At 48.6% G+C, this 19,783-nt stretch overlaps 1 protein-coding gene and 1 non-coding gene across 6 annotated transcripts in view; one reads left to right on the top strand and one right to left on the bottom strand.

Annotated features, from left to right (window-relative positions):
* The window catches only part of PEMT (phosphatidylethanolamine N-methyltransferase), a 78,881-nt gene that overhangs the window by 58,352 nt on the left and 746 nt on the right, over window positions 1-19,783 (bottom strand). For 3 of the 5 annotated variants that reach the window (XM_039847581.1, XM_039847578.1, XM_039847577.1), the window contains exon 2: window positions 8,153-8,260. In XM_039847581.1, coding sequence (XP_039703515.1) covers window positions 8,153-8,245 — 93 coding nt within the window. In that variant the 5' untranslated portion in view covers window positions 8,246-8,260. Of the gene's footprint in view, window positions 1-8,152; window positions 8,261-14,156; window positions 14,307-19,783 lie in introns of those variants that run through there. The other 2 variants (XM_039847579.1, XM_039847580.1) reach the window with 2 other exon arrangements.
* Window positions 17,224-17,342, top strand: LOC120589957 (5S ribosomal RNA). Its single transcript, XR_005649588.1, has one exon. It is a non-coding gene; the product is annotated as a 5S ribosomal RNA (ribosomal RNA).

The raw sequence follows: 19,783 nt of genomic DNA, 5'->3' as shown, positions 1-19,783 counted from the left end.
CCAAGGGAGTGAACGTGGGTCCCTGGTGACAAGGAGCAGACTGTCCCCAGCCATGGAGCCGAGGCCAGACATGCCATTAGTTCTGTAGGAACAGCTGGGGCAGGGGTGAGGGACAGGAGGTGCTTCAGTGTCCTAGGTGACAGCAGTTGTAAGGGACAAGTGGCCAGCCAGTTAGAAGAGCACTATGCTCTCAGGCTCAGACAGCTGGCTAGCTCTGCTCAGAGAAAAACACTTCTTGCCCCACAGGCTACATCAGTAAGCCCAGCTAAGCATTCCCACAAACGCAATAGATGCCCTGGCAGAGGAAGATGTCTCCTGATCCAGAAACACCAGCTCAGAGCCCAGTGGGTAAGTGGCCAGGCCCTGGGTGCTAGATTTCTCAGCCAGATGGGACGAGGGTCTCAGACAGCCTGGTTCACGCCCCCGTCCCAATTGCCCCATCTATCTGACACATACATGTACACCCAAATGTGCACATTCACATTCATGCCCACGTAATACATTCGCACTCACACATTCACACGCACACTCACATACACATACACACTCACATGTACACACTGGCATACGCACACTCATTGCCAGACTGCAGCAGACAATCAGGGTTGTAGGCCAGCATTCAGGGTCCTCCCTCAGGGGACCTGAGCCTGCCGTTCACCTTCTCTCCAAACACATCACCTTTTCTTTGGTCTTCTTGACTCTTGACCCTGCCCCCATGCCTGCTGCTCCTCTGGAAAGCCCAGCCATCACTTCAGCAGACCCTGAGCAACCCTCAACCCAAGAAGCCTCATGACCCGCCCTCATCACCTGTCTTCTGAATATGTTCTCTAATTGAGAGCTTTATTATTAATCAAATTCCAACTTTTAGATTGCACTTACAATATCCAATCTTACCTTGCTGGCTTGAGCACCACTTCCAGGAGGGCAGGGTATGTGTTCCTCTGGGGCCAGCACAGAGCCGCCCCAGAGTAGGACTTGGTAAAGTCAGTGGGTCCCTGTGTTTCAGAGCCTGATGGCACCTCACGCCCCAGATGGAGAAATCCAGGCCCAGAGGGTGAACACAGGAGATGGACCTGGACCTCCCTCCTGGTGCCAGACTAGTTCTCTCGCTTTAACCAGAATCATCTGCAAGGTCAGCTTTCTGGCACCTGTAGGGATCCCATGAAAAACCCCAAAATGAACTAACTATTTGCTGGCTAGAGATCTGAAAGAAACTGAGGCAGCACAGCCAATGCACACTAAAGATTGTCAGGCAGGGCAGAAAGTGGCGAGGGGCAGGACAGGCTGTGGAGCACATCCACCTGCCCTTCCCTCACTACCAGCTCTTCAGTCCTGAGAGTGGAGTCTGGAGAGCACCTCGCCTTGCCCACAGCGCCACCTACTGTCCTGCTGCCCTTGCTTGCTCCAAAGCCTGCAGCCACCAGCCCATGGGCCAAAATAGGATAATCCCTCTGCCAAGAGATCCCTCCAAACCAGATGGCAAGTGCCCCACTTCCTGGAGAGGAAGAGCCACCTCCTCCCAATCTCACCCTATGAAGAGGCCTTGTCTCCCTGAAGACTAGGGCAACCAGCCAGGGATGGGGCTCCTGGGATGCAAGACTCTGAGGGCTAACCTAGGAAAGCCCAGGGCCATCAGGGCAGGTTCCTGTCCTGCTGCAGATATGGGACCACCATGTACATATCGGCAAGGCCCAGGCTGGGGCTTTGGCTGTGGTTTGGTTGGAAAGGCAGTGATATGTCTCAGCACCTGACCCATCAAATAACTATATTCACTCTGTGAGCATATGTGAGAGAGCTGCTCCAGACTCCAACTATAGATCCCACCCTCAAAGAGAGGGGTCTGAGGCCCAGATGCACCTGCGGGGGGAGGAGCCCATCATGGGGGTTGCACACTGACACTCCAAGGATGGGTGGTGGGTCTCAGGCAGAAGAAATAGTAAGCAGAGGCACAGTCATGAGCAAGTGGGCATGCAGGGGTATGGAGGGGTGGGAGCAGACAATGGGACTGAGGCGAAGGGCTTGGAAGAACACAACCTCCGAAGTATACCCTCAACTCTGAAGAAACCCACTTGCCAGGCCAGTCCCTATTTATACCTGCTGTCTTGACCGGGTTATTAATAATGCCCCTTTCACTCTCCCAAGGGTCCCGATGTGGAAGATTAATGATATGGTCACTCTTGTCTATAAACCCACCCAGTTTAGCCAAGGTGTCCAAATATGCTGACATATCTCAATCAGCTTGATGCCCATGACAAGAAATTTGCCTTTGATAATAGTTAAGACAGCAAAGCACGTGAACAACTTTTTTAGTAAACAGGAGAGAGAGCTCAAGGCAACATTATAATCACATGGGCTTGATCACGTGTGTTGATAGAGGGAGTTCTAGGGAGCCAGAACGGCGCAGGGCTGCCGCCTATCTTACCATTACTGTAATGCCATGAAATAGCTGGACCCAGTTGTGTTTCATACCCCTGTGATTCCTTTTCCTTACACAGTCAGGGTATGCTTATGCAAACATCACAGTGGAAGATGGACCTCATCCATTGGGTGCCATAGTAGAACACTGGAAAAAAGCCCAGTCATGAACCCACTAAACACTGCCTGCAGGGCCATCTCTGCAGGTGGCACTGGGCACGAGCCTAAGGTGAAACAGATGCTCTGCCCTCCATACAGCAGGCCAGGCTAGGGGTAGAGGAGGGCAACGCAGGTACTGCTTCATCTCTCTCAGAATACTTGGGGTAAGGGGAAAGCCGAGGGCTAAGTAGTGATACAGAGGGCACATGGGCACAAGCAGTAGGCACACAGGGCTGCCTCACTCAAACGAATAGGTATGACTAAGAGCCTCAGGGGACCCTGGTAATATCTGGAGACACTAAGACTGTTAGAACTTGGGGGTAAGGAGGGTACTACTGACCCCCGAGAATATAGTTAATCATCCTGCAGTGCACAGGACAGCCCAAAATGTCAAAAACACCAACATCAGCAACCCTGACCTAGAGGGTAGGTTGGGGTGGGGGGTCGTGGGGAGCAAGGATGACTATCTGGAAGAGGTGGCACAGGTGTGGGGGTGAGAGAATGAATCACCCAGGGAAGGGCAGGGACCCAAGATGACTGAGGGTACAGGTGAGAGGGTGCTCACTAGAGAGTGGCCTCACGGGCCAGGTGGAAGTGCTTATACTTTCTCCTAGATAATACAGGCACCTCTAAGCAACTCTGTGTGTTGGGGCACTGGGTAGGGATCAATCCCTGGCCTTGTGCTTATGAGGTGTGAATGAGCAAGTGTGCATGTGAGGAAGGCTGGAGAGGACAGAGAGTGGCAGGCAGCACGGCTAAAATACTGCTGCGCCACCCAGTGATGGTGGTGGCCCCATGTTAAGCATATGGACCTGCGAGGGCAGACTTGGAGGGCGAGCTAGGGAAAAGAGTGAAGGCTGGCCCTGGAGCCTCACCCTAGGACCCTGGGGCAGGGTTGCCTCATTCTTGGAGATAGTGAAGGACAGCACATTAGGGAAGTCTTGCCAGGATCCAAACAGTGAGCTCCTTTTGGGACCTAACATACTCGGATGTGGCCACAGCACCTGGACCCAAGCTCTTAGAACTCTGAGATGATTCTGGGCCAGAGGTTGAGACACAGATGACAAAGGGGAAAGCCCCAATTAGTTCCTCTGTAGCACCTGATCTTTTCACAATTTTAATTACGAACCTATTTGTGGCCCCAGAGGAGACCATGCAGGTGTTTCCCTGGCTCCTGCAGGCTCACACAGTGCCTGGCACATAGCAATTCTCTGTGAACATCTGTTGAATGACTGAATGATGGGCAGAGGAAGAGGAGTTCCCAAAGAACAGTAGAGAGTAAACCAGAAAAGTAGGTGGGGTGCAGGGAAGGCAGGGTTTCAAGAAAGAGCGAGGGTCAGCAATGTTAAAGTTTCCCCAGAGAGCCAAGGAGAAAAAGGCAGAAAGCCTCCCTTGGACTGAGCAACAAAGAGCTTGAAGCCTTGGGAGCAAGATTCTAACAGTACGGGAGACACAAATTGGCTGCTGGGAGTCGGGGCGGGAAGAGAAAGAGATGGGCTAGGAGGTGCTGGTGGGAAGATGTGCCAACGGGCAAGCAGACCTCTCCGGCCAACATCATGGGAAAACTTCCAAGACCTATGCCCCAGGGAAGCAGACAATGGGCCCTGAGCAGTCATAAGTTTTAGGTCTAAGGTCAGATTCAGCCCTAGGTAGCTACTCTCTCAGGCTTCACCCATCGTCTCCAACCCCAAAGCACTTCTCTGAATTCCAGATTCACATGGGCTTCATTTTCACCTGGAGTCCCATGGACATCGTAAATCTGACACCAGAAACTGAGCTCTCTTCTTCCATAACCCTCTCCCCCTTCATTGTCCCATCAAGGCAAATGGCTACGCCCTCTACAATTCTGCACCCAATTTCTATGTGTGTGTTTTTCCCACACACACTCAAGCAATTCTATGACACCAGCTGGGCATCCTACAATTCAACTCAATTGTGATGCTATCTACCCAGCTTACAGAATTCAAGAAACTAGATCATTCACTAGATTATCAGTTTATTACAATAAATATTAAAGAATATGAATCAACAGCCAGATGGAAGAGACGCATAGGGCAGGGTATGAAGAAAGGATGCAGAGCTTCCATGTTCTTGGGGTGCACCACTCTCTCCACATCTCCACATGTTCACCAACCTGGAAGCTCTCTGAAGCCAGACCTTTTGGGTTTTTATAGATGCTTCATGATATAATCATGATTGATTAAGTCACTGGACCTTGGTGATTGAACTCAATCTCTAACTCCTCACCCTTCCCCAGAGGTCAGGGGTGGGACTGAAAATTCCATCCCTTTAATCACTTGATTGGTTCCCCTGGCAACCAGCCCCCATCCATAGGTTCTTCCAAAAGTCATTTAATTCAGATAACAAAAGACACCTTGATTGTACTCAACACTAAGGAGATCACATGTATATTTCTTACTATAAGTCACTCAGGCCCCAACTATAGAGCTAGCCATGCCTACTCTCTTGCACTTACCAACCAAACCATTATGTATACAGGTGACTTTTCCTTGAATTATGCCCAGAATCTTGACTACTTCTCCCACTTCTAGTGGTATCACTCTGTCCAACCCACCATCTTGGGCTTCAATTGCTATGGCAGCCTCCCAGCTCCACCCTTGCCCCTCATCTGCTCTCCTCCCAGAAGCCCAGGTCAACCTCGAAAACCTGAGTCAGGTCAAGCTACTCATCCCATGGCTGCCAACTCAGACTCCAAAGTCCTCACCGTTGTCTCAGTCACTTTTGCCACCTGCCCTCCCTTCTCCATCTGTCAGATTCCATATAGTAGCTGGTCCTTGAAATCACCCAGGACTTTTGCATTTGCTGTTTTCTCTTCCCCACATACCCAAGGGCTCATTCCCGCAGAGGAGCAGGTTTCTGCTCAAAGGTATGCCTTGCTCAGCCCTCCCTGTCTCTAGTTCCCCTTCCCCTGCTTGTATTTATTCATATACTGCCCACCTAGAATTTCAGCATCATGAGGTTCAGGGCCATGTGCTCCAGTGCCTAGGAAAATGACTAAATGAAATTCCCAAAAGGGAGAATAACAGTTTTACTGTGACAACTAAAATACAGCACGGAATGCACTCAGCACAAGCACAGCAAGCCTTGCCAAGTACTGTATTAGCTATAATGTGGACTGAATCAAGTGTTTTCACAAGTGCAATCTCTCACTGCTCAAGACTAGGATTCTGGTCCCCACAGCGTCACAGAGCTGGGGTCCAGCCTCACCCAGACCAGTGTTTCCTGCCCTACAGTGCCGGTCCACTGCTCCCACCAAACCGTAACATGTTTTCATAACTTTTTTCATTCTGAAATGACTTTGAAGAGCTCTCTCTCTCTCACTAATGACCACAAACTATTCCAGTGAATAATTTTTTCCAAAAACAAGGAAAATAAAAAACTTATGAAAAAGAAAAAAAGACTTATGACAAACACACAGACATGAGCTGCCTGCCTTCCAAATCTTATGTACCTTAACCGTGTGGCTGTTATAAATGTTGCTGCAGGCCACATTCATAAACTCACAAAAACATGTTGTTAGAGTAGAGGGGCCAACAAGAAATAACCAAAGGGGCATGTGCATTACCAAGTGTCCCCAGGACACCTTGTGTACTTGTCAAGCCAAGTCCCCAGTGCTAGGAGACCAGAATGACTGTTGGTCACGGCCAAGCCTGTAGGGAGAGGCCTGTGGACCAGAAATAGCACTGTCATCTCCCAACAGACCATGATGTCTTCTAGCAGGGATCAACAGCCTTTTAATACTCTGTATTAGTTTCCTGTGGCTGCTGTAACAAATTGCCACAAACTGGGAAGTTTACAATAACAAGAATATAATCTCTCACATTTCCAGAGGCCAGAAGTCTGAAATGACTATCACTGGGCCAAAATCAAGGTGTGGCAGGGCCTCACTGCCTTCATAGGTTCTAGGGGAAAATCCATTCCTCACTTCTTCCAGCTTCTGGAGGCTGCAGCCTTCCTCAGTTCATGGCCACATCACTCCAATCTTCAACACTAGCATCTCCACATCTCTCTCACAAGGATACATGTGACTGCAGCTAGGGCCTACCCCCAAAATCCAGGACAACCTCCCTATTTCAAGATCCTTTACTTAGTCACATCTGCAAAGGCTCCCCACCTTTTGCCATTCACAGTAACCTTCACAGGTTCCAAGGATTAGGATGGGTACATCTTTGGGGGGCCATTTTTCAGCCTGCCATACTCTCTTCATTGTGTGGTGCTGCAGATGCCGAAAAGATAGAGGGGAAGGTACATAGGTGGGGAGAGCAGAAGTAAGCAAAGAGGGGCCGAGGGGCTCCGAAGGCGCTCTGCCCACCTATTCCTGCTCTTGTGGGGAGGCCTGTGTCAGGAGGTCAGGGTCAGCGCAGGCACAGAGGTGGGACAAGGCCTCTTGGGAGTGTGGCAGGAGTCCGGAAGGCCTGAAGAATAGTTTTGGACGAAGCAAGCTCTGGACCTCTGCTCCTCAGAGCTCCCTGCTCTCCTCAGGTCCCCTCTCACCAGACCACCTCAGGGTGGGCCCAGCATATTCAGGACAGGAGGGACAGCGCATTCGGAATATGGCCTCTTCGAAGTGAGCAGCCCCGCCCCCACCTCCATCTCCTCAGATGGAGAAAAGACCTAACTCATAAACCAGATGAAAAACATGTCCTGTTCTACCCCTGGGACCAAGGGGTCACCTGAAATGAAAACAGTCTGGAACAGTGTGTTGTTAACACTAAGCTTGGCCTTATTATTCTAGCTACCCTCAAGGGTGATCACAGGATGTTCGCGGCTCTGCATCAGCAAACCCAGGCACGCAGCCCCAGGGACCACCAGCACAGTTCCCAGAGTACCACTGCTGCCCCTTTCCACCTCATCAGAGATGGCCACACAGGAAAGCTGGACCAGAAACCCCAAGAGTTGCCCCCACACCTTGACAAGAGGAGGCGTCTTGGAAAAAAGTTGCAGCAAGACCTGTCCTCCCTCCCAGGATCACTTCAGGGCCACCTCCTACGCAGCCTGAGGCCCCACCCCAGACTTGTCCCCCCAGTGTCCTCTGCACCCACAGAAGAGTGGGGCGCTGCTGTCGCCTGTTTTTACTTCTCATCGGTTTGTTCTTGCTACCTAGCACACCTCAGGCCAGTGGTGTGCAAACCATTCTGCAGGAAATCTCATTTAGGAAAAATGTTTATGGAGCACATGAGAGGGAGGGGACTCTTAAGAAAATGGCTTCATTGTGTGGATGGCAAAGAGGGAAGAAAGCCCTAAAGTGAAACAGTCTACTTCACCACCTAGGAGACTGAGTGAGATCACCAGACACAGGTGGGCAGCCCTATCACAGCACAGCCCTGCCACCCCAGCCCAACCTGGCAACAGCCCAGGGCCATCTGCAGATGCCAAGACATCATGAGATCCCCATGGTGAGGGGCTTCCCTGGTCAGCATCCCCTAACTGGGTGCCACCCTCAATGGGGAAACAGAGAAGATGATTCCACACTGGCCACAGACAGACAAAGGAGAAGGAAGAGTGGTTCGTCTGTCTGTGCAGCCCACTGGGACAGTGTCAGGGTGAGGACACTTACCACATTCCAGAACAGAGGATTGAAAGTAATGGCGAGAACGGCAGCCACAAAGCGGGGATCCGAAGGGTCCACGTAGCCCAGCAGCCGGGTCATAACGCAGAGGTCTGCCTGCAGGGACAGAGCCAGAGTCAGCAGGAAACTTGCCAGCTCCCACCCGGGGCCCCCAGGCCTATACATGGGGAGCCTAAGGAGTGATAAGCTCCGAGAACTCAGAAACAAAGTTACCCTCTGGGAACACACTGGAGGCTTGGGCACATCCAAGTCCAGCAAAGGTTACTACAGTGCAACCTCATAAAACTGAAGATAAAGAGCAGAAACCCAATCAGCTGTGTCGTGCCCCGTCAGGAGCCAGCAAGCCACAAGAGTAGTGTGCAGGGACGCTAGATGAGGAAATCAGCAACTCAGATGATGAGTGTCCAGCACCCCGAGAGAGAAGGGACTCCACTAGGACCAATGTCTGCATCACCAGGATGCTGTGACCAGGATCCTGAAGAGGTGCTCAGAGGCCCCAGAGCAAACCTAAGGAAGTGACACCGTGAAGAGATACACAGACTCACCAGCAATCAGGTAAATGAAAGCTAAACAATATGAATATGCCTCTTCTCATCAAACTGAACAGACAGTCCTGAGTGTTGATGAGGCTGTGAACTCCCACATACCCGTAGTTCCACTCCCAGTCGGCTCCAGAGAAACTCACACACACATACCAAGTACATGTGCAAAGATGTTCCTATCAGCACACTTGCAATGAAAAAGTGTGTCTATGCAAGAATGAATAAATGAAATGTGGCCTATTCTCCTAAATTAGCTAAGCTACAGAATGTAAATAAACTAGATGCATCAACACGTGATATTCTCAAAAGCATGTCAAATGAACATAGCAAGATGCAGAATTCCTAAAGCATACATATTTATTTTTAGGAAATAACACACAACCACATAGAATGAATATTCTTTCTCTGTGGATTTTTTAAACGACTGGCATGCAACATACTAAATTCAAGATACTTGTTGCATCTATACCAGGGTTTCTTGTCTTCTACACCATGAGTACTTGAGGCTGGATCCCTGTGGTGGGGCCATCCCCTGCACAGCTGGGTGTTCAGCAGCACACCTGGCCTCCACCCATCAGATACCGATAGCTCTCCCCAGTTGTGACAACCAAAAATGTCTCCGGACATGCCAAAATGTCTCTTGGGGACAGAACTAACTGCGGTTGAGAACCCCTGCCTCTAGGGACAAGAAGAGAGAACAGCTGGACTCCTTCAATATTGATTTCTTTCTTTAAAAAAGATGAGACACCTCCAACATTGAGTGTTAGCTATTTACTGAGTCCCTGTATTATTCTTTGTACTCTTCTTTTTAGAAAGGATTTTAGAGACCCAAAGCACTAAAAGTACTCTGGCAACTCTCCACATGCAATTCAAAATAAAAATAGGTTTAAACTGTAAAATGAGTCTAAGATCACGAGAGTTCTGATCCTTCCCATGTCTACTGTGATAGTGTTTTTTGTTTTATTGTTTGGGATATAGTACATACTTTCGAGAAGTGTTTGTCTCCCACTTTTGTGGGGTTGAGAAAGAGACGATGCTCCTGATTTGGTCTACCCCATAGTCCCCACCAGCTCTGGTGGGCAAGCAGCAGTCTCCATCCCACTGTTGCTTCACCAAGACCTTCTGGCATAACTCAGCCTTGCCACCCAGACCGTGCTGCTGAGTATGACAGTGGAAAGATTCCAGAAAGTCACTAAGTACAGAGGATGTGGCCTGGTATGTCCTTCACATGTGTGGGCCTCCTATCCCAGTCAGCCGGTATCTCTCAAGGGTAAACCTTCACCTCGATGTGGCTAATAGCAGAGCTACTTGAATAGCAAGCACTCCAGTTCAGACTCGCCTAAGAGTAAGTCAAAAATGAACAAACTGACAAAGGAAGCAAAGGTGCACTATTATGTGAATGTGTGGATGAAATGACGAGGGGAAAATGACCACATGAGCATGCAAGTGCATTAATAAATGAATGACAAAGGAAGAACCACTCAGCCAACAGTGAGAAGTGCGACATCGGAAGCACAGCCTTGCCCTAGGCTGACCACAGCCTCTGGGAACCTAGTGGGCACTGCCAACACCCACCTGGCAGGCATGTAAACACACATCTGGCCTTCCAGATTCCTTTTGTCTTGTCCCAGGTGATATCCCAGTCTCAGTGAGAGCTTCCAAGCTTTGGAGGCTCACAGAGCAGACACCTTACAAAGCCCTGAGCTGTGATAGGAAGGTTTAAGTTCCCCCGGAGACATTGGGCAAGATGAAGCCACTTATGATGGATAAAACAGCTGTAACTGGCCTCAGAACAGACTGCACTGCCCTAGAGGGAGACATCCATGCCCAGCCCCAAAGCTTCTAGAAACTGGGGCTGAACCAGAGGATGCTCTAGCTTCTGATAAGAAACATTTATTAAGCACATCTAACTACAAGGCCCTGTCCATTAAGAATCTTTGATGTGGCAGGAGCTATGGGGAAGGAGAGGGAAAGCTGGCCTGGGGAACTACACAGAGCTCTGCTCTGCTCAGTTATTACAGAGTGAGCTGAGGTAAAGTACCTGCCTCGCTGTGAACAGCAGACCTGTTAGCAGCTGGAAATCTCACTCATCCCTTCCCCTTCCACCTGGTCTCCATCTCAACTCCCAGCCAAAACTTGCCTTGCCATTGCACCCCCTTCGTCTTACCCAGAAGTCCAATCTGTCTAGTGACTCCATTGTTCCCATGTTCAAAACTCCTCCAACACATCCTACTGCCCTCAAGATGGTACGCTCATATCCTAGCCAGCTCCTCAAGCCTCACTTCCTGCAACACCCTGTATACCCCAGGCCTCCTCACCTACACAGAGCTCAACCTTCCCAGCACTCACTGACAGGTGATTAATTCATTTCCATTCATCTCAACTGTCAGGCTTCCTGTCCCACTCCATCACCCACAGACATGGTGCTCTGAACCCCTTCACAACAGCATCTACACATGTCTGAGATACCTTCTATCCCTCTGTAACCCCCTCCCCAGCAAACTCCTATTCATCCTTCAAGACTCAGCTGAAGCATCTCCTCTACCCTCAACCATGGAAACTTTCTGTCTGTCCTTAGTGTAGCCCCAGTTAGAAATATTTGGTTATCTGCCCCTACATTGTATTTGCTCCTCTAGGCTAGGGGCCATTTTTTTCTCCATCTTTTGTATCTTCTGCCTGACACAAAGAGTAAATGTTTGCTAAGGGAACAGTGACCCTCGTTTCATCATCAGTAAAAAGCAGGGGCTGAAGGTACATCTCTGAATGGCACTCCAGTTTGGCCACCTGTGTTCCTGGGGACTCTGATCCCCTCCCTTCTGGCTTTAGACTGGGAGCAGAAAAGTGCCCAAAGGGGCCGCTATGGGGATTCTGCAGGTGAGCAGCCAGAGAGCTGCTAGCAGATCCCTCTAGACATGGAGGCATGGCCTCTTCTGAGGCCAGAGATCTTCCGGCTGCCCAGATGCTATGCTTCACAATATTTACTTTTATGGCATCTCTTAAGCAATGTTCATAGCATTGGAAGGAGGTGGGATGGCCAGACCAAGGAGAGGGTAGGGTTAATTCAGGTTCTTAGAAACACCAGAGATGGAATCTATTGAAAGCAGGTCAGTCTCCCAGGTTGAGGCCTGCCTGTCCCTGGGGTAAGCAACTGGGTGCAAGGTGTTTAGGCAGAAGCCCTGGCCCTCCCTGAATTCCAGCACTCACACAAGCACCACTGTCCCTATTCGTCAACTCCATAAGCTAGGCATCCCCACCAACTGACCACCCAGCCTCCGACGGCTTCTATCAAGTTCCTCAAAGGTCTGGGCTCACACTCTGAGTTGTCAGATAGAGAAGCTCAGGGCCAGCACACCTGGAGCATGAAATGGACTTTTTACCACATGCTAACTTTCACACTGACAGTTACCCCCAGGAGTTTATATGGCAACTCTACACATAAAACTTTTAATGTTAGCCAGACTCCACTTTATGGAGAGTTCAGTCCAAGGATGCCATTCTTCTAAGCCCGAATTCTCTATCCTACATCCTCCCACCCTTCAAAGCAGTCAGGCAGCACAGGTTCATGATGTTGAAAACGCCCCCACAGTCAGGGTGTACAGCTGGCTGCGGTCCAATTCTCGCTAAGCAGAGAGAAGTAAAACATTCTCTCCCGCAATCCCCCACCGCCCCAGTAAAACATTCTCTCCCGCAATCCCCCACCGCCCCTGCAAGTTATCGTTCATCATCCTCAGCATCCTGTTACAGATCAACAACCTGAGGCCAAGGTTCAGACCCCTGCGGGCCTGATTCTCAAGCCCCCATTGGTGTTTACACAGCCTGTGCTGTCTCAGGGTCCTCTGGCCTTTATCACTTTTAACTGTGAACTAGTGGGAAGCCTGGAGCTGGATAACCATCTTGAAGACAGGAAATACCACAGTCCCAGGCAAACCTGGTGTGCCCTCAGCACTGTGCCTCCAAGCCAGAGGAGAGAGAATCAAGTGGGAGGTTCAGAACAGAATCCCATCAAGTTGCGGGGAGGGTGCAGATGGCGACAAACCCAGCCTTGGGGATGCAGAGCAGGAAGGAAAGAGCCAGGCAAATGGTTCAGGGGAGGTCTAAGCAGGTGCAACTACCCAGATAGTGGCTGTGTGGGGAGCAAGTTGAGAAGCTGATTGGGAGGGAAACAGGGAATTTTGGGGGGTGATAGAGCCTGGATAGCTGGGAGTGTGCATATGTCAGACTTCTGGGATGGGGCACTAAGGTCTGTGCACTTCACCTCTGGAGAAAAGAATGTTAGTGCATGCCTCAGCACTAGGTACTGGGAATGGTGTCCCCTATTTTGCCATCAGGCCCTTGGGAGAAGCTGTCCTCTCAAAATGCTTAAGATTTTTTTAAGAATTCAACTCAGTGTCATTCAACTGATACTGAGAATCCACTAAGAAGGCCTTACTCTAGGGAAGTATGAGACAAAATCAGTAGGACTGAGGGCTAAGGCCCCTAAAGAAACTTCACAATGCCAGTTAACATGATCAGTGAGCATTTATTTAAAGTTCAAAGTTCACATACCTCATCTCAGGCAGTCCTTTCAACCACCCAGAAAGGAAAGCACTATTGTTCAGCCTACTTTGCAGATAAGAAAGCCAGAGGCTCGGAGAAGCCCCAGACGCCAGGCTGAGAGTAGAACATGACTTGGCTAGCCCAGCCCTTCCAGATTCCTGATAGAAACTTGGGTTTCCACTCAGGACCTGGAGCCACTGATGCCAGAGGGCAAGGAGAAATATGCTTCTTTTATCTTTTGTGAGAATAGAGGTAGAGAGAAACTGAGGCACTGAAAGGTTAACCAGCTAACACGGGCTCAAACTGGCAGAAATTGGCACCCAGCCAGGTCTCCCAATTAGGGCTGAAGTAGTTAAAACCGGAACCTCAAACCCCCTACCAGGTCCCAATGCCCTGGGATCAACCTGTCTCTGTGGGAGGGAAGTATCCAGTACCTTAGAGACTGGGAAGGAGGGTGGGGATTTGCCTAGAGAAGGGCCTGCTCAGCAGGAAAGAACGGAGTTACAGCTCACAGTGGCATTCCAGGCAGCAGAGGGGAGTGCCTCCTGGCTTCCCACTCCAGAAAGCTAAAGGTCCCTTCCTAATTGCTGTCACTTCCCAAAAGATTCTTGAAAGGGCAGACGCCTCCCTCCTAAAACTGGACAAGCAGAAAAGAACCAAAAATCCAGGTCAGATGTGAGCAGAGCGGGGGTGAGGGAGGTGGGCGTGGGTGAGGTCCCTCTGGCCAACTCTGCATACCTGTGAACCACCTTGACTAAGGGGAGTATCCCCCACCCTCAACCCTCTCCAGCCCAACCTTATTAAAGTAGCAGGAGTCCTGGCTTTCTGTTTCAGGGTAATTCTAAGAATGGAATCCCACTCCAAGGTCACAAACTGCAGAGTTTTCTGTGCTTGAATAGGAGAGCGCTACCTACCGCAACCAGGAATAATTCCCCTCAGTCCGACGTATGGGCTCAGCTATTGCAACCCCACGGGTTGGTAAGGAAGCGGCTCATAGCAAGTTCACTTTACTGAGGGATTCCAGAACACTTCAGGTCACTTCGCTGCAGGTCAACAGCACCCAGGGTCACGTTGTGACATCCAAACAAACAGCAGGGGCCCAGAGTTAAAGTCACATTGATCACAAGTGGAATCCACATATCACATACAGCAAAGGGCAAGAGAAATGGGGTGGGGGTAGAGGACCGGAGGGTACAGGGGTCCTCCTCCAGTGCTGCAAAATATATCTTTTGAACCACAGTTCCTCCTGCTTCTCCTTGGGAAACCCAACATGCCCTGGCATTCTCTGTTGATTCAGGCAACATGCACTGGCCAACTTTTGGTTAGAGTCCTGTGCTTGGCACAGACCAAGAAGAAATGTGCCAGAATCTTTTTCCTTGAAGAAGTTTTATACTAAGGCAGCCCACCAACCTCATTTTTCTAACCTGCATGGTAGGGGGTCAGGGGGAGGTACCTGGCTCAGAAGGTCTCTGGTGAACCCACAATCTGGGCTGGAATCAGGGTGCTCCCACCCTAATTGCTGTCACTTCCCAAAAGCCACTTGAAAGAGCAGACTGAGGCACTTGAAAGGTTAAGGATACAAGCAGGCCTCCCATGACCAATCTCAGATTGAGGTTTACCTTTGGTGTAAGGAGGGCCCCCAAAGTTACATTCTAGACAGAGGGGAGAACAGGTGTGAAAGTACAAAGTGTGAAGGGTGTTTCTAGGGCATGGGTTATTCTGTCCTCTCCCTCTGTTTGCTTAATGCTAACTAACACAGACAGACATCTCACCTCTCTCTTTCTGGCAGGGCCCTCTGGGAATACACATTTCCTAAGGAAAAGCCAGAGAGAGAAATGTGGGCCCTATGATGGAACTGGAGGAGAAGCAATCCCTGGAAAGCATTTAAGGCAGGAGGCTTGTTGGAATGTCACAATGTGACAGTGATCAGCTACAGACAATTCCTGGAAAAACACTGAAATGTCCCTAAATCCCAAAATAAAAAGAAATGGTCAGCAGCTGCTCTGATTCCCTAAATCCATAACTCCCTTCAGGAAGGAGAAAGATGTTGATTCATTCTTCTTCATTGAAGAACTGTGTCCTGGGCCATATGCAAAAGGCTCTGATGGCTCACATGCTCCCCGATCAGTGGGGCCAAAGTGAGCCCCTTCCTAGGAGTGGGATTTGTGGCTGGGCCCTGTGCTTCTCAAGGCCCTCATCTTCTTCCCCTTGGGTTCCCTCCCTCTTCTCGGTGTGATTGTGAGCTGCAGACTCCTTTCATTTACAGTTACCCTCAAAGACCCCTACAGGCCCTACAAGGTTGGTGCTACTGAGTATATTTATTTAAGTACTCATTATGTAATAAAGGCAATAATAACAATAAGCCAGCTGACCTTCACTGGGCACCAAGCTCTGGCAAAGGGCTTTAATGAGGCAGGTTCTGAAACAGGGTGTGCCCCAGACTGGCCGGGCTTGATGCTCTTTATAAGCTTAGACATGTCAAGTGTCCTCCGTAAACTCTGAATGAAAGCAGTACTTTCTTCATAGGACTGTCAAAAAAATTAAATAAGATAATGCAAGGAAAGCACTTAGCATAGTGTCTGGCACATAGAGGAGCTTAGCTTAATAGATGTTAGCTGTTATGACTATGTTATTCAGTCTACACCACAACCCTGAGAGGCATGCGCATTTCTCAGATTAAAAAACTGAGGCTAACACGTGAAGTAAAAACTGGCAGAACCAAAAGATGACACAGACAAATCTACAATTACAGTTCGAGTCCTCAATACTCCTCTCTCAGTGACTGATAGAGAAGACAGGCAAAAAATTGGTTTTGACCTAACAATACTACCAACTGCTGGGACTAATCGACGTTTACAGAACACCCCACAACAAGAGAAGGCACACTCTTCTGAGGTATACATGGAACATTCAACAAGACAGAGCACATTCTGGGCCATAAAACAAATATTAAATTTAAAAGAATAAGTAAGCATAAAAACAGGTTCTCAAACCATAACGCAATTATACTAGAAATCAATAACATAAAGATACTTGCTAAAGAACAAAGTTCCAAATAATTCATGGATCAAGAGGAAATCTGATCATCTCAAAAGAAACAGAAGAAACTAAGGTTCTGTGAGTTTAAGTGACTTGCCTAACGTTAGGCAGAGGAAAGCCCCAAACCTGCTATCTTGATTCTGATCCAAAAAATACTAAAGACAAACGATGTCCTTGAGAACTTCACAAAATAAAATGGCCTGATATTTATTCTAACTAAAGTGATAACACCAAAAGATTTTTTTAAACAATTTTTTACAGAAGGCAAACATCTTGCCCTGAAAGGCAGTCTAGACATCCCATATCTGCCAGCAGAATTTTGCCTCCAATGGTTTACTCAGCCTCCCATATCACAACTAGGGACTGTGCGACTAAAGGAGCCTGTCCCCCAACATGGCCTCAAAGCTTCTCAAATACGGGGGCTTTTGCTTCAGAAGACCACTCTCAGGTGGGATGCACTTTACAATTTATAAAGCTCCTCTGTACCCTTATCTCATGGTCTTCACTAGAGCCCCATTATTATACCCATGTAACAGAGCAAGAAAGTGAAGTGTGCCTCTTGACATCTACAATGAGTAAGCGACGCCTCCCTTCTGTTCACAAGAGAAGGTGTGTCCACATGGAAAAGAAATCTGATACCTGAGCATGAAAAGGGCTCACCTTGACCTGGGTTCTACAAGAAGCCAGCACTCCTAAACTCCACTGGAGCCATCCTCTGAGTCCTGGAGGTGCTCTTGCCTAAGGACGGCAAGGTGGCAGTCCCTGCTCCAATCCACCTACCAGTAAGCATGCTTTATGCTGTTGCCAAGCTGAGGCGCAAGGCTCTGAAACTCCATGATAGGAAGGGAAGGGAGGGCAAAGAAGAGCCTTGGTCAATAAGGCTAAAACAGGTACACTTCACATGCCAGCAGATGATTTTTTTTAAGTTAAAAACAAAAACAAGTCTATGGCCATGCTACCCTGAACAAGCCCAATCCCGTCTGATCTTGGAAGCTAAGCAGGGTTAGGCCTGGTTAGTACTTGGATGGGAGACCACCTAGGAAGACCAGGTGCTGTAGGTGTAAAAAATAAAAAAATAAGGGATTGTAAGCTGACAAGGTCCTTGCAATCTGTGAGGTCAACCAAAGATTGCCTCATCTAAAAAAAATAAAATAAAAAAATTAAAAGATTCCATACCAGCTGGAATAGGCCCAGAAGACATGGTTAAAGGCATTGCACCCAACAGCTTCACTGTTCAGTACAATACGGTAGCCACTAACCACATGTGGCTATTGAGTACTTACAGTGCCACATGACAAAATAATACTTTTGATATACTGGGTTAAATAAAATATGTTAAAAGTAATCTCACTGATTTCTTTTTACTTTTTAAAGTATGGCTACTAAGAGAAGTTTAAATTATGTGACACATTATATTCTTATTGGATGGCATTAGACTAATACAGTGAGACCCTGTAGTTCAGATGCCCATGGGGTGATGAAGCTCACTCAGGCCAGGGACTGATATCTTTTAAAATCAGAGATTTTGATTGAGGAAGGAGAAGAGCTACCACATAAAACAAATACATAATGTATGTTATTTTGTTTTGTTTTGTTTTGTTTTTTGAAGAAAAATCCCTTGGCAACAGGAAGCTTAACTGTACCAACAAGGGCAGCAGTGGAAAAAACTGAAAATTAGTCTACTAGGGTCACCCTGACCTGTCCCCTGAAATGCTCCCAGTTCTCTCCAACTGCACAGGCCCATCAGGCTCTGGATGGAAGGGGAAAAGGGCAGAAAACACCTTCCCACACACACCCAATTAATCTTCCCCTATCCATGCTGATTCTCACCTCTTGCTTCTAGGTCTAGAATATAGGACTTGCTCAGATACCCAAGGGCAGGACTCTAATCCTCCAGCTGGGCTTGCACTGGGCCCACTGCCCACTTATATTCTGCCTCTGGCTCAAAGGTTTCCCCACTTCAAGTTAATGGTGAGCCACCCTTCCACACAGAGCCACTCTCCCATGAAGTATCCACCCCCTAAACCAGGCGATGCTGAGGGTCCTTTTTTGGCATTCTAAGTGCTATCTTCGTCTGAGATTTGCTGTGATAAAAAACATTAATCACAGTACTGCCACTGATCATGTTTTTCCAGAGATTCCCTAACGGCTACTTACAATTTAAGATTCTAAGGATTCCACCAATAAAATTATCTCCTAAGGGCGGCACCCCAGGGGTGGTGATCTACCTTGATCTGGGTGCTCATTATATAGGAATGTCCAGTTTGTGAAAATGCCTGAGCTGTACCCATATGATCTATCACTCATCTAATTGTACATTCTTCTTAAGGAAGAGTTTACTGAAAAGATAATAGTCGTCTTCCTTTCTTCTGCTTCCCTCCCACCCATTTCAACTCATCCTGAATCCCTTGGGGCCACATGCTAGCCTTTTCTTCCTGTCTTGAATACTTTCTCCTGAGGCCTCTGCCCTGCTGTCCCTCTACCAAGAGCATCTGGCCCCACTGGTTTATCACTCAGGTCTCAGAGCACCTCCTCACACATAGGGAACAGATATTTCGGATTTCAATCCCACTTCCCCACCAGCAACTCTCTAAAACACTGACAAATTCTACCTCCTTCAGAGAACTTTCTATATTTCCAGGCTTCTATATTTCCCTCACTAGAATGAAAGCTCAGTGACCTTTAACTGTCCCCCAACACCAGATTCTCAATAAAGATCAGTTGTATCAATGAATGAATAAAAGGAATGAATGAACCAGGTTGAAGGCTGCTTGGAGCAGAGATATATATTATGGGCTCCACGGAGAATGGTTGGTTGGTTGATGAAAAAGGTGAATAAGGAAGCTTTGATAGAAGGAAGAATACAGGAGAGAGGAAAACCCATTGGAATTGGAGCCTGGGGAGAGACGCCATGAAAAGGCAACCTTTCTGGCCTATTACTTTACAAAGGGGTCGCCACCTCAGCAAGTCAAGTTTCCAGACACCAGGGCCCATCTCATCTCACTCCATCCCGGCACAATGGTTTACAGGTTGTAAACCATTTCCACCCGTCAACCCAGGAAGGACACGTTCTGCAGCTGGCTCAGAGCCAGTGAGTGGAGAAACCAGGGTTCAAACCCTGCTCTTGCCTCAGCTAGCAGAGCTGGCCTCCTGCCCCAAGGGGATTGCGGGACAGGGGGAGAAGGGGGTAAGGATTGCCCAGGGGGATTAAACGGCATCGGGGTCTCACTGTTCCCACACATCACATGCCCCCACCATTCACATTTCCAAACACACTCACACATGCTCAGTCACACACCGTGTTAGTCATACACACTCACACACAGATTCCAGGACACACTCTCAGAGCAACTCTGACCATACAATCTCAAAGGCTCACAATCTCAGACTATAAAACCTGAGACAATCCCAGAGGCTCACACGCAGACACACACACGACCTCAGAACTCTCTGATATACACTAACAAATCTGAGGTCCTCTATCTCGCTCACTCTCTCTCTC

The sequence above is a fragment of the Pteropus medius genome, unplaced genomic scaffold (assembly GCF_902729225.1).
Source record: "Pteropus medius unplaced genomic scaffold, Ma_sr-lr_union100, whole genome shotgun sequence".
Lineage (NCBI taxonomy): Eukaryota > Metazoa > Chordata > Mammalia > Chiroptera > Pteropodidae > Pteropus > Pteropus medius.
Note: the sequence above shows the minus strand (reverse complement) of the source record. Positions and strands in the feature narration are given on the sequence as shown.